The 13,345-nt window shown below is 52.4% G+C and overlaps 1 protein-coding gene across 4 annotated transcripts in view; it reads left to right on the plus strand.

Moving 5' to 3' along the window:
- Positions 1 to 13,345, plus strand: part of PLXNA1 (plexin A1) — a 112,531-nt gene that overhangs the window by 49,921 nt on the left and 49,265 nt on the right. For 3 of the 4 annotated variants that reach the window (XM_069028448.1, XM_069028447.1, XM_069028449.1), the window contains exons 4-8: positions 275 to 415; positions 2,461 to 2,561; positions 3,018 to 3,141; positions 5,247 to 5,400; positions 6,082 to 6,181. In XM_069028448.1, the coding sequence (XP_068884549.1) occupies positions 275 to 415; positions 2,461 to 2,561; positions 3,018 to 3,141; positions 5,247 to 5,400; positions 6,082 to 6,181 (620 nt within the window). Of the gene's footprint in view, positions 1 to 274; positions 416 to 2,460; positions 2,562 to 3,017; positions 3,142 to 3,540; positions 3,621 to 5,246; positions 5,401 to 6,081; positions 6,182 to 13,345 lie in introns of those variants that run through there. The other variant, XM_069028451.1, reaches the window with a different exon arrangement.

Below are 13,345 nucleotides of genomic sequence, written 5' to 3' on the forward strand. Positions count from 1 at the left end.
CTGGAGAGAGACGAATGCCATCAGCATGAATGTGGTACAAATGCACCAGGCAAATGTAGTAAAGGGAAGGAGGCATTGCAGTTTGGTCTTCTGGAAAGGGACGGGATACTTGCAGAGCAGCTGGTGCTTTGCTGTGCTGCAGGGGCTGTGGAGTCACCGCATGGGTGTGCGATGGAAGCTGGTGTCCCTGATGGGGCACATTCTGTATCCCGCATCCTGGGTGGGGGCTGAGGTGTGTGAGGGATCATACTCATCCCCCTTGCTCTCCCCACAGATCCTGGTGGACTTGCCAGCCGAGAGGAGGCACCAAGCTCTGCAGTACGAGAATGTTGTGGCCCACGAAGGCAGCTCCATCCTGCGAGACCTGGTGCTGAGCCCCGACCGTCAGCACATCTATGCCATGACTGAGAAACAGGTAAGGGGGAGGGCTCAGCAGCCTTCTGCTCTCCTGACTTGGCAGCCTGCATTGCAGCCCCAGCCTGTAGTCCCGTGTGCTGGGAAGCCTTTTGGGCTGCTCCTTAGTGGGGTCTGCCCTTTTCTTCCTGGGACTGGAACTGCCTAGGGACCCTGGGGCAGCTCCTCCCTGCTCCTCCCTGCAGAAACGCTGTCCTGAGGCTTTAATTGTTAGCAGCAGCTGCTTGAAATTCCCGTGGTCCCTGGGGACCAAGGGCTTCCTGACCCTGCCTTGCTGTGAATGGCTGGCCATAAACCTCCTCCCTGTTTTGGCTGTCCCCTCCTGAGCAAGGGTTTTGCAGGTCAGCAGGAGCTCCTTGCTCTAAACAACTTTTTGTCCTCTGGAGCAGTTGCTTTTGCGTGACAGGGCAGAGGGGACATAGGGCTGATGCAACCCCAGGCTCATGGTGTGCACTACTTGAACCCTGCCTCTGCGTGTGCTGAGCTAAACGGGAGGTACAGACCCAGTCTGGATCTGGTGCTGTCACCCTGGCAGTGTGGTCTGGGCTCGTGATAGGAGGTTTTGGTTGTCTGAGTGAGCATTTGCTTGATTTGTGACCTGTGGGAGGGCTGCTGGTGTGAGTTCATCCATCCATGGGCTGAATTGGAGGGAGTGAAGCGGGTTCCTGTCACAGTGGTGACGCTTTCTGGATCTGGTGTCAGTACACCATGCCAGGGTGGCTGTGCTGGGACATGGTGTGCCTGTGTCTCGCAGCACTTCTGCTCCTCTGCCCAGCCAGAGGTGTGTGCTTGTGAGCGGGACTGCAAGCAGAGCTGGGAGCCTCACAGTCTCCTGGCCACCAGCCCGAGGGCTTGGGAGGGGGAAGGATGCTGGAGCAGGGCCGTGGGTTTGTCTAGACAGCCCTGTGGGGACAGCAGAGTTCTTTTCCCCCTCCTCCCAGTGGCTGTTTCTGGTTTCTGCTCTGCTGCAGGAAACATGCAGCATTCCAGGTGGGGCAGAAACTATTTGGGCTCCTCCATGAAGCTCTCCTGGGCTGTGTTTCCAGCCCTGGCTCTGTTTCTGTCCCAAAGCTTGCTCAGCTAAGCCTCTCCTCTGCAGGGGAGATGTTGGAGAAATGGATGCTAGGGGGGCAGTTGCATTGGCCTGGACTGGGGATCTCCTCCAGGGACCACCACACTTGCTGGGACCCGAGACTTGCCTGTGCAGGGTCTGCCTGGGGGGTACCCTCTGCCACCACCTGCCTAAAGCAATGTCAGGGACAAACAAATGGGAACATTACAGCTGTCCTCACCACCCTGGTTGGCCAGCTGTAGACATCATGCTGAGCCTGTGCTCTGCTGGGCTGTAAGAAGGCAGAACACCCCAGGTTTAGCCCTCAGTAGAGAAGTTTGCAAATTTTAATTAATGAGTGAGTGCTGCCCTGTGGGAGCAGTGGGGAACTGAGGCACAAGCACGGCAGGCATGGGCAGCTGCTCGGTGCTGCTGATGCCTCATGGCAGGTGAGCAGGAACCCCCTCCCTGCACCCCCTCCCTGTCCCCCCTCTTCTCCTCTCCTTTCCTTAATAAAGCCCACTCTCTTCCCTAGTACACTCAGTGTTATCAGAGTGCTGGTGGAAAGTAATTAAATGAACAGTTGTAACAGAGCTCGAAGGGCTCAGAGAATGAGGGGATTTTAATCAAATCTGGAGGAGCAATTAATAAAGGACTGGTAACCCTTTCGGAGCAGGGCTGCAGCAGCCACGGGGTGCCTGGCTGGCACTGGGAGCCGATGTGGGGCTGAGCTGGCACAGCCCACTCCCAAATCCTGCAAAGGTGCAATGAAAGGAGCTTGTTTGGAGTAAAAGTCTCTCTGGGGTGGAGGTGTTGCCTGCAGATGCACTGCCTGGGCCTGGGAGAGGAGTGGATGATGGTGAGGGGCTCAGCCTGCTCCCTCTCCTGCCTCCCCACTAACAGGCCAGGGTGAGTCTGTGCTGGGTCTGTCTCTGCCAAGCCAAGGTGTGGGCACAGCAGCCCGGCTCCCTTCACTCCGTGCCTGTTCCCCGCAGGTGACCCGTGTGCCAGTGGAGAGCTGTGAGCAGTATGAGAGCTGTGAGCTATGCCTGGGCTCCCGGGACCCCCACTGCGGCTGGTGTGTCCTGCACAACATGTGAGTACAGCAGGATTGTCCCTAGAGCTGTGCCAGCGACCTACAGCTGACAAAATGTGTCCATCCCCACTGCTGGTCTCCTTGAGGGCATCCCTCCTGGACTTCGGCCCCAAAATGCCGAGGGATGGAATGGTCCAAGGGGTCAGTCATCCCCTCCTGTGGTGCCCAGGCTGTGCTTAGGAGTATCCATGCATGGTGAAGCTGCTGCCAGGGCCTGCTCATCTTGCCCATGGGCTCCTGGGTTCAGCATTCTTGTGCCAGTAGGATAAACTGAACACAAAATACCCTTGAAGTCTCAGGGGAGAGCGGAGCTCCGATACAGGCCTCGGTCACCCAACGTCCCTACCTGGGCATCATCTCCGTGCCAAAGGGTCTGTTTGCCCTGATGCCAGCCCAAAGCCCTGCAGGACCCCAGGGGATTCTCCTCCTCACCGTGGTGCTTCCATCCCCCTGCAGCTGCTCCCGCAAGGACCGGTGCGAGCGGGCGGACGAGCCCCAGCGCTTCGCCTCCGAGCTGCAGCAGTGCGTCCAGCTCACCGTGCAGCCCAAGAACATCTCGGTCACCATGTCCGAGGTCCCGGTAAGACACCTCCGCTCCCTCCTACTCCTCCCCAGCCACCTCCTGACTCTCTGGAGGCAATGGCTGGGGAGAAGGCAATTAAAAATAAGTGATGACTTTACGATGAATAGGGAGAAAGGCGTAGAGAGATCTGAGACAAAACAGAGCAAAGTGCAGGGCATTGATGAGGGCAGGCCATTTGCTCCATATTGATGGAGATAATAAACCAGTTGATGATTATTCAGAAAAGACACAACTGAGCAATAAATATTTCTCCATAATGACAGCATGACCATCAGAAATGCCATTCATAGCCCAGTGATCTAGCTCTAGTTCAATAGCTTGTCTCTGACTCCAGCCTGCAGTAGATATTTTGGGATGAGACTTTGATGCACAACTTGCTGCTCTCTCTCTGTGCAGGCAGAAAGGATGATGGACTTCCCTGAAGTATTTTTCAGGCCATTAGCACCATGAACAGAATAAGAAACAGCATATACCAGCAATAAACCGTCAGGTCTGGATATCCAGCAGTCAGGAATCCTAAAAAAGTTGGCCAAGGAGTTCTGTGGCCTGGAGATATATGTAATAATATGACTTCGTAATAAACAACTGAATGTTGAGAAAAGTCCCAGAAACAGAAAAAGTGTTCATTTTTTTTCTCAGTTGCAAAAAGGACCAAATAGTCAGAGAGTGCTTAGTTTTACTTCAGAAGTAGAAGAAGAAAAGAAAAAGAACAGGTGCAGGATACACCTGATAATGATTTAAGGATGGGAATATAATTTATGCCAGTCAACGTGGGTTTGTGTCTGACAAACCCCATTTTGCTCTTTGATGAATTTGTGACTTGAATTAGAAGAGGGACTGTGGGGATGTGATGTCTGTAGGCTCCTACAAGGCATTTGACTTGGTACAACACAACGTTCTGATTAAAAATTAGCATTATACAATATTGATAAAGCACGTGTTAAGTGGATTAAGAGCTGGCTCCGTGACAGATCTCAAAAAGTTCTCATCAGAGGGGAATTGTCACTGGATGGAAAGAGTGTGGAAAGCACTTCTGCAGGGCTAAATGTTCTTTGGTAATGTGGAGATAAATGTGATATGGCTGCAGACAGGACCTGCTGGGATCCTGGGACTGGAGACTGGTATGGGTGAGAGTTCCTTTGGAGTAGTTGGGTTTGAGTGGGGCTGTTTAGCAGAGAAACTGGGGTTTGGTATTGCCAAGTCTAAAGTTAAACATGGATGAAGGTTCACCTGGTGTCCTGGAAAGTGGTGCTGGGGCTGAGCCCTCACTGCAGGCTCTTGATGCTCCTGGGGTGAAGCCAGGAGCTGGGCAGTGCTTTCACTCCTGGGGTAATTATCTCCATACCAATGGCAGGATGCTGCACATCCATGGATGACACGGGGATGCTCTGCTTGGGTTGGAGTGCAGCTGTCAAAGGGAGGGACTGAAAAACTCCCGTAAACATCATGTAAATGAGTTGAAGGCTGGAGAAAATGCCTTGCAGTGAGAGACTTCCAGAGCTCAATCTGCTTAGCTTATCAAAAAGAAGATTAAGAGGTGACTTGATTACAGAGTATAAGTGCCTTTACAAGGAGCAAATATCAGGGACTAAAGGGCTTTTTAATCTATCAAGGAAAAGCATAACAAGAACTAATGGCTGGAAGCTGTGAAAAATTCAAATTAGAAATAAGGCAAGCGTTTTGTAAAGTGAGAACTGCTGACCCTGGGGATGACTTTGTGAAGGAAGAGGTGGATTCTTCCCCTCCTCGTCTCTGCCAGAGTGGGTGCCTTTCTGCCTTTCTGTGAAACACACTTCAGCCCTGATGCTGTTCTTGTTCTCTGTAGAGAGGTGAGGCATAATGGCTTGTGGTGTGCCCAGGGCAGAGGACAGAGGCTGTGAGTCATTCCAGCTCTTAACCCATTTAAATCCATGCTCCTTGCTTGAGCAGAGAGGTACATGGATGGGGCTCCCTTGCACAAGCCCAGAGCAGGTCTCCCCGCCATGTGTGGGTGGCAGAGGAGGGATTGCACCTCCTAGTCTTTTCTAGATTTACACATAGCAGCCACAGAGGAGCCTATTTTCCTAGTCATCCGTGTTGATGCTCTTGCCTTTCCTTCCTAGCTGGTCCTGCAGGCCTGGAATGTCCCAGACCTCTCAGCAGGAGTTAACTGCTCCTTTGAAGACTTCACCGAGTCAGAGAGTCGCATTGAGGATGGGAAGATCTACTGCAGCTCTCCCTCTGCCAAGGACGTCATCCCCATCACCAGGGGCCGCGGTGAGCTTGTGCCCCAGAGTGGGAAAAAAGCCTGAGACAAGTGTTATCCCATGTGTTACCCCACAGGCAGGTGTGGAGGAGGACAGTCCTCCCGTGACAGTGATCCCACTCTCGGGATCTGGACCTCACCTGAGCTCTTGGGGTATAGGAAGAGAAGGAACTGCTACTCATGGGAGGTTGGTCCTTTAGTCTCCTCCAAGCCATGGACACAGCTGCTTGGGCACAGCCTATGGCAGTGAACTGAATAATCCTTAAGGTCCCTTCTAACCCAAACCACTTTGTGATTTTACTTGCTGACCACTCCTGGGCACCCTGGCCCTATTTCCATCTGTAGACCATTCCTGGGCAGAGGTAGCCATGGGCTCTAGGACATTCTCCTGACCCCGGAACTATTAAACCCTCCTTCAGTATGCCCAGTATAACCCAAGGCCTCAGTCTCCATGCCAGCAGGTTGTATTTAGCTGTAGGGGCTCAGAGATGTACTTGGGCTCTGCTGGCCTCTTTGGTGTCTGAATGGGGGTGGGTGAACACTCTTTTTATGGCCGCACTCGGGGGATTTTGTTAATTAACTGGACTGAGTGGTGATGCCCAGCTCCCTCCAGCCATCACAAGCCTTGGGCTGAATGCTGGGCCATGCACTTTGTCCTTTCTGATGTCTTTTTTTGCCTGGGTCTCTTGCAGGGGACAAACGAGTGGTGAAGCTCTACCTGAAGTCCAAGGAGACGGGGAAGAAATTTGCCTCCGTGGATTTTGTTTTCTACAACTGCAGCGTCCATCAATCGTAAGTGGCCTGGACTTTGTGGGAGGGCTCCAGGAACAGATTAGTGGGATGGCGTGAGACTGGAAGAGGGAGTTCTCAGCTTTGTGGGTGCTGATGTTGCAAGAGGAAAGGGCAGTTGAGTACAGGGGTGTTTACAGTGAGAAACCTCCTTCTTTTGCCTGTGTAAACTGGGATGGTGACCAGAGCACCCACAGTTGGTTTGGGTGTGTGGGAACATGTAGCGTCAGGACAGAACCTCACGTAAAAACAGGGCTTTGGGTTTGGCAAAACTTTGGAAGAAAAAGAGTTTACTGCACTGCACACTGTAGAAATCAATCCGTGTGACTGAAAACGCCAAGCGTCTTGTTATTCCTGGAAACAGTTAATAGGAGTGACTTGGCCATGCAAAAGGAGAAGCCTGTACTTTCCTGCCACGGTACCTGCTTCCCAGGCTTGCTGGAGAGGGAGCTGGAAAGTTACAGCAACATGGGATGGAACATGCCACATGTCCTGGGGCATTTACCCAAGAATTTCCTAACTGGAAGTAATTGTGAATTTGCTTTCTTGTCAGGCTGCTGTGAAATCTACTCCTGCAAGGGTTTTTAGACAGCTTGAGATATGCGTTTGATAAAATAGAGGAGGTGTGGATTATTGATGTGCTGTCTAAGCAAAGTGTCTAAAGTCTCAAACCACAACTCCTGATGAGGAGCTGCAGACAGTGTTCTTGAGCAGTGGGGGATGGCTGCGCTGTAGGACTGTCAGAGCTGAGGCTGGGGTGTGTTTGGGCAAAGAATTTGGAGCTCAAGAATGCAAGAGATTTCATTACTCTGCCAGAAACCTCCCATGGATGGTGGCGCTCCAGCTGATCAGTAATTATAGATAAGCAAATGCCAAGTGATCTCTTTTGAATGTCTTTTTGCAAAGTTTTGAGCCTGGCTTGAGGGCTCTGCTGGAGTTTGCTCCTCCAAAGCCTGTTCAGAGTTTCCACTTTGATCAGGGAAGAGCAGGTGAGATGCAGGTGCCCTGGCTGGGAACCCACCCACAGTGAGCTCCAGGAGGGATGTGTCAGAGGAGAGCCCCTGCAAAGCTCCTTCATCACAGGGATTCCTTCCCTCCTGCTCTTTGCACAGGGAGCAGGGCTCCTCCTGGAAGCGCTGTGCTGGTGAGGGAGGAGAGACTTTGCAAACTTGACTTTCTCCCTCACCTTGACTCTGAGATGAGCTTTGTCTCCCTTCACGTCCTGTGGTTTCAATAACATTAGCTCAGCTTTGGCTCGGGCTGGCTGCATGTCATTATTTTGCAAATCAAAAAGCAGATATGACTTTTATTTTTCTAAATGAAAGAAAGATGACTTTTAAGTACAAATGGCATCAGATTTAGTCCAATCAGCGGTCTGGTGGGAAGAGGTGGTGGGGGAATTGGCATTTTATTTTATGTGCCTGACACAGGAGGGGAAAAAACACCCTACCCCCCTGAAACAAACCTACAACAAAGAGCCTGACTGATTTATTACTGCGTTGATGTTTAATTTTGGATGCATTATTTAAAAAGGCTAATTATGGATGCATTAATATTTATGGGCTCCAGTTGAAGCTGATAGAAAAGTCCATGTTCTAAGCTGGTGAACATTATTATTTTTTTTTTACGTTAAGAGTTTTAGGTAGTTTTAACTGTGTGACCTGCAGTCGAATCATAGCCAAAGAGCATGACAATACCTCCTGGGATGATGCAATACTTTTAAATACCATTTGCAGACAGGCGTCTTTAATGGATCTCTCTGGAGTTAATAGCCTTTCAGATCCAGGTTTCATATTTTGTGGAGGAAAATCTATACATCAGCCTGATAAATTCTGTATTAGGAACAGTATGCTTTTCCACGAGGCTAATGTTTTTCCTGTGGAGATCTCTGATCACTGTGCGTTATGTTTTCTTTTTATATTTGGGTGGCTTTGCTGAGGTTGGAAGGCAGAGTTCTGCGTGTCGAATCATTTCTCAGCTGAGGACAAAGTGTTTGGGTGAGATTTTTCAGATGGTTGTGGAGAGATGGGAGGCTTGTGAGGCAGCTCTTTGCTGATGTCAGCTGGGGTAGCTCCAAGGGAAGCCAACGCAGCTCCACCATGTGCACCAAGGAGAGTCTGATTTCTTGTTTTCAGCAGATATCTGGAAAGGCATCAGCAAAATGCGGGCTGTGGGGCTGGTCCTGCTGCTGCATGAGCATCCTGGCTCTCTTATTTCCCACCACCTTGGCAAGTCTTCTTCCCATACGTTTTCAAGTGCCTGGTCAAGGGAGGGATTTGCAGAAGGAAAGATGCTTCTGATCACTTCTACAGGAGAGGAGGGTACAGAGGGGGTTGTGCTGCCTGTATGTTTGGCTGTGATGTTCTGGGCTGAGGGGGGGTCTTCCAGGTAGAGCTTCAAAGCTGTCCCATCTGTTAATGCAGGGCTTTATTCCTGTGTAATGGAACTGTCCCCATCACAGACCAGCGTCAGTGGCTCCTGGGGTACTTTGTGCAGGGTCCCTGAGATCTGTGGTTTGGAATTTGTGTCCCCTCTGGGGCTTCATTCCTCTCCAGGAGTCACCTGGGCAGCTTCTGGAGGTCCCAGCTTTGTGTACTCAGGGCTCTTGTGGGGCTCAGGCAAGTGTTTCCAGGCAGTGGCATCTTTTGGGCATTCTGCTTGTAAAGGCTTGTGCATGAGGCAGGGGATGCTTCTGGCTGAGCTGTGGGAGATGCACTGAATGGAGGAGTGGAAACCAAGAGTTTGATGTGGGGAAATGGGGTCCTTGCAAAGAGGGATGTGAGTGGCTGAGGGTCTCTGCCAGCCCGCAGCAGGGGAGCAGGGCTGCCCACAGGCTTGTCTGCAGCTCCTGGGGACAGGCTCTGGTTCCTGCAGTGGAGGATGAGATGAAAACCCCGTGGCAGGGACTGGGTGGATTCCCTCGGGGGATTCCGATGGGACACCGATCAAGTGCAGGCATTTAAAGGCTGCTCGGCACCTTTGATCGTGTAATGAATCAGCCCAAGTCCAGCGCGTGCACGGGCAGATGTTGAGGTCGTCTTTGTCAGAGCTAAATGCCTTCTTCAAAGCATTTGTGGGGAAATGAGTCCCCTTTTAAGATAAAGATGTAATACCAGGCTCCCTGCCTGCCTCTGGCAGAGCTTGCCGGCGAGGTGGGTGAGTAGGGAATCCTCATGGAAAGCTAGTGAGCAATTCCAGGGAATACTTAGATGTATTTATTTCTTCCTGCTTTTTCCATGTTTTCTCGCTGGATTTCTCCTCTGGAAACTCTGTTTCATAAATCATGTTGTGGCTTGGCATTTTGGAGTGTGTGGCTGTGGGAAGGGAGCTGGCAAGTGGAGTGGGATGGGGAAGAAGATGAGAGCTTTTGGTGCTTCTTTCAATTCTGTGGGCAGGTTTTGCAGAGCCGCTGTTTTTTCAAGCACCAGCGTGCCCAGCGCATCACCAGCATGTCCTGCCACTGCGGTGTGGAAGCAAAAATCCAGGTGGTGGCACAGGGAAAGGGGGAAAATCATGTCAGCAAGTCTGATTCCAAGAGGGGATGTGAGCATCCTGGAAACCTGTCTCCAGTTTGGGAGGTGGTCATGATGCCACCAGCCTTGTGGTCGTGCCTCACTGTAGTGACAGCTGTGGCACCCATGTCCTATCAGCTGCAGGGTGCTGAATTTCTCTGAGGCTAGAGCAAGGGCAGACATGCCAAAGGGCTCTAACTCCTCCAGGCTGGAGAGATGTGACTCTGCTGTGTCTCCATCCCACAGGTCAGGCTTTCCCTGTAAGCCTCAATTAAGTAAATGGGATTTTAATGCATGTCTCAAGGGCTGGGAGCAGTGGGGTTGTGCCGGTAAGGCAGGGCTGGGTTGTTCTGGTGGCTGAGGCACCCGTTGGCACCCGTGGGACAATGCCAGCCCTTGTGCCTTGGCTCCTCTCTGCAGCCATTCTGTCTGCCTGCACATGGCATGGCTGCTTCTCTGTTGGCCCAGTGCTGCTCATTTCCAGATGCTTACAGATGCTTTCTTTTCAAAGGCATGGACAGATGGCTGCAAGCAGTTGAGTTAGTGTATCTGAGTTTGCATGGCTGAGCTGTGTGGTGGTAGCAGATCCCTGTGTGTTCCTGGGCTGGGGCAGGTGGAAAATCCTGTAGGATGGCCCCAGAGACAGCTCAGGATAACCTGGTTTATGTCATGTATGTTGTGAAAGAGGAGGGCTGGTACAGCCTGGTCTTATGTTTCAGTAAGGGAAGGCAGCTGAGGGTGTTTCAAGAGAATTATTTTAAAACCCAGGGCATGATTCTGCATCCTCCAGCATGATGGTGGATGCTCTGGACCAACCTGTAAGTAAGGACCTTGGCGAAACCCAGCAGGGATGGAAAAGCATTGGGTTGGTGCAAAAGGAAGGGAAGAAATGGATTGAGATGGGCGGGGATGGAGGGAGGTGGGAGCTGACTCCCACCCCACACCTTTCCTGGGCACCAGTGGGGAAGCTGCCTGTAGGTCCATGTAGGGGCTGGGTGGACACAGACTGTCTGGTTCCACTGCTCTTCAGGATCTTCCCTTCTCCCTAGGGTAGAGAGATGGATATAAAGCCCAAAGCACTGCAGTTCAGCCCCTCAGCCCTGACAGCTGCTGCTCCAGATGCAGGCTGTGCTGGAGCTGAGTATTCACTAAGGATGCATCCTCCTGCCAAGAGGAGATCTGAGGAGCAGTCGGGGGGCTCACAGGCGGCTGTGCTGTGCCTGCACAGATGCTGTTTTCATCAACACTGTGTTTATAATTTCCCTTCGTAATGGACCTCCCCTGCTCTGCTCTTGGTGCCGTTCAACTTCCCCCTGTCCCTCCTCCCTGCCCTTCACTCCATGTCCTTCCTTCCTCCAGGGATGTGCTGCGCCATAGAAATAGCCTCAGTGTCTGTTGTGTGTGTGCCGTGCTCGCACCTCCTGTCCCACTCACGTTTGCTGCTCAGGCTTATCTCACTCCTGTGGATGCTGTTTTTGTTTTCTGCCCTCGCTGTTCAGTGTGATGAAGAGCTTTGTGCTCCTTTGGGCACGTGGCATGCCTGGGGCTGGGAGTGCAGGAAGGAGGGTGAGTGTGGAGCCTGAATCCAGCACTGCTGGCTCTCCACACTACATCAGCTACAACATTGCTTTGGGTCATGTGTGGAGACAGCTGTGACCTCTCCATGGTCACTGGAGGTGCCTGCACACCCAGGGAAGAGTCAGTCCCTGAAGCTGCCCCTGGATCTGGGCTCATCCTGCAGTGATGGTTTTGGCCCTGCACCCACCCTGGCGAGGTGTCTTTACTGTCCTTCTGCCCTGTCTGCGCCTCTGCTTCTCTGCAGTCCTGTCAGGTTTTTCCCTAGGATGGCTTTATCAAGTTTGGGATCAATTATGGAAGTGGAGGGGAGCAGTGCTGGGAGTTTTTGGCCCAACTGTGGGGTGAGATGTGGGCAAGGGTGGGGGCTGTGGGGAGGCTCTGGCTTTGACCCTGGGGCACTTAAACTTGGGCAGAGCTGCTTTGTTGCCTGCAAGGATGCCTCCTCTGGCTGGGGGAGGTTTCAGGCCAGCATTGAGCCTGGACTTGTTTTGGAATGGGGCACTTGGCACAGAGTGACCCTGAAATGCTGCTCTGAGGCTGGTGCCACGCCTCTCTCACGAGGTCAGCAGGAGGCAAGGATGGCACTGCCGGTGGGTCTGGCTCCCTTCCCCTGCCTCGCCTGGGCTTCATCTCCACCAGCACCTGGCAGGGCTGGGGAGGAGGCAGATGGGGAACAAGCTGTGGGTCCATATCAGTGCTGCACCCCCGCCATCGGTTTTCTGCCTCACTGGGCTTCTTGCTCTCCTGGCACGCTTTGGGGAGGGGGAACACTTCAACACATGAAGGAGAGCCTCCCTCTAATTATCAGGAGTGATGAAAGCCTCTTAGGCAAAAAGTGATGAGGGAAGAGTGCCTGACCGTGGGAAGGAGAGAGACGGCACAGATGGCATCATGCTGCCGAGCAGCCTGCTCCTGTGCCAGGAACAGACAGCAGTGGCACACGGACCCACCGGGATACGGACACTCTGGGACACAGCCCCAGCCACGCTGCCCAGCCTGACCAGCAGCTGGGGATCCCTGCCTCAGCTCCTGTCCTGGGCTTTGGGCAGCCTTGCAGGGTGCTGTGGTGGTCAAAGAGCCATGCTGAGGCCAGCAGCACTGAGGCAGGCTGTGAGCAGGGTTTCACCATGTTACTGGCACCTGAGTGCTGATTTACTCACCACTTTGACCCGGACAGGCTCTAAACACAGCAGAGATGCTGCAGAGCAAGGTGTGTGTGGTGACTCTCACAGGGGCATTTGATGTCCTTATGGCAGAAGGAGAACCTTGGCAGAAGGGAGAGGGTGGAAACCATCTCTGAGGATGGGGCTTTAGGAGTGGTTCAGTTAAGTTAGAAGCAACTGGGAGGGCTAAAGTGGGGAGGGGAAACTACCTCAGGGTGTACATGGAGGATAACCTGAGATCCTTTGACAAGTGGAGACCAGGAGACCAGCTGGGACCTGCAGTAATAAAATGGCAAAGGAGACCCTCAGGTCAGGAGGATCTAGAAATAGCTAAGATTTGGCTTTGACCCTGAAGAACTACAAAGTGGAACTGCAGTTGTCGGGCTGGGGTGCCCAGGGCAGGGCTGCATTGGGAGCTTCACCCAGCTGCTTTGAGATGCCTTGTGAGGTGGTGGAAAGGGGACTGGGGAGTTTTTTTGCAGACCCTGAAGGACCTGGTGACTGGAAAATTTCTTCTCTGGAGGATGGTGGAGGCAATTCATGGGAGCTTGTGCCCCAGCTTGCTGGTTGTGCCCCAGCATGTGGCTTGTGGCTGCTTGTGCTTCTCTTACTGACCTCTCTGGGGCTACGCTACTCCCATGAGGATTAATCTGTATGTTCCCTGTCCTGCCCCTCCATATCCTGGATTTATCTGTCCACTGGTCCTGCTTGAACCCTTAGCAGGAGGGCAGGAGCTGTCCTTCGGCTTTGTTTGTGTTCTCTAGTCCCCCTACCCTCTGCACCTCCCTCCATCAAAGCAACCAGAGATAGGAGGCTGTGGCTCTGCTTTTAAGTTGAATCTCTGCAGCTGAAATAAAATTGCATATATTTGCATAAGGAGCATCTCAATTAGCATATTTGTGGGTAAAGCTAAA

Source organism: Aphelocoma coerulescens, chromosome 12 (genome assembly GCF_041296385.1).
Source record: "Aphelocoma coerulescens isolate FSJ_1873_10779 chromosome 12, UR_Acoe_1.0, whole genome shotgun sequence".
NCBI classification, from domain to species: Eukaryota; Metazoa; Chordata; class Aves; order Passeriformes; family Corvidae; genus Aphelocoma; species Aphelocoma coerulescens.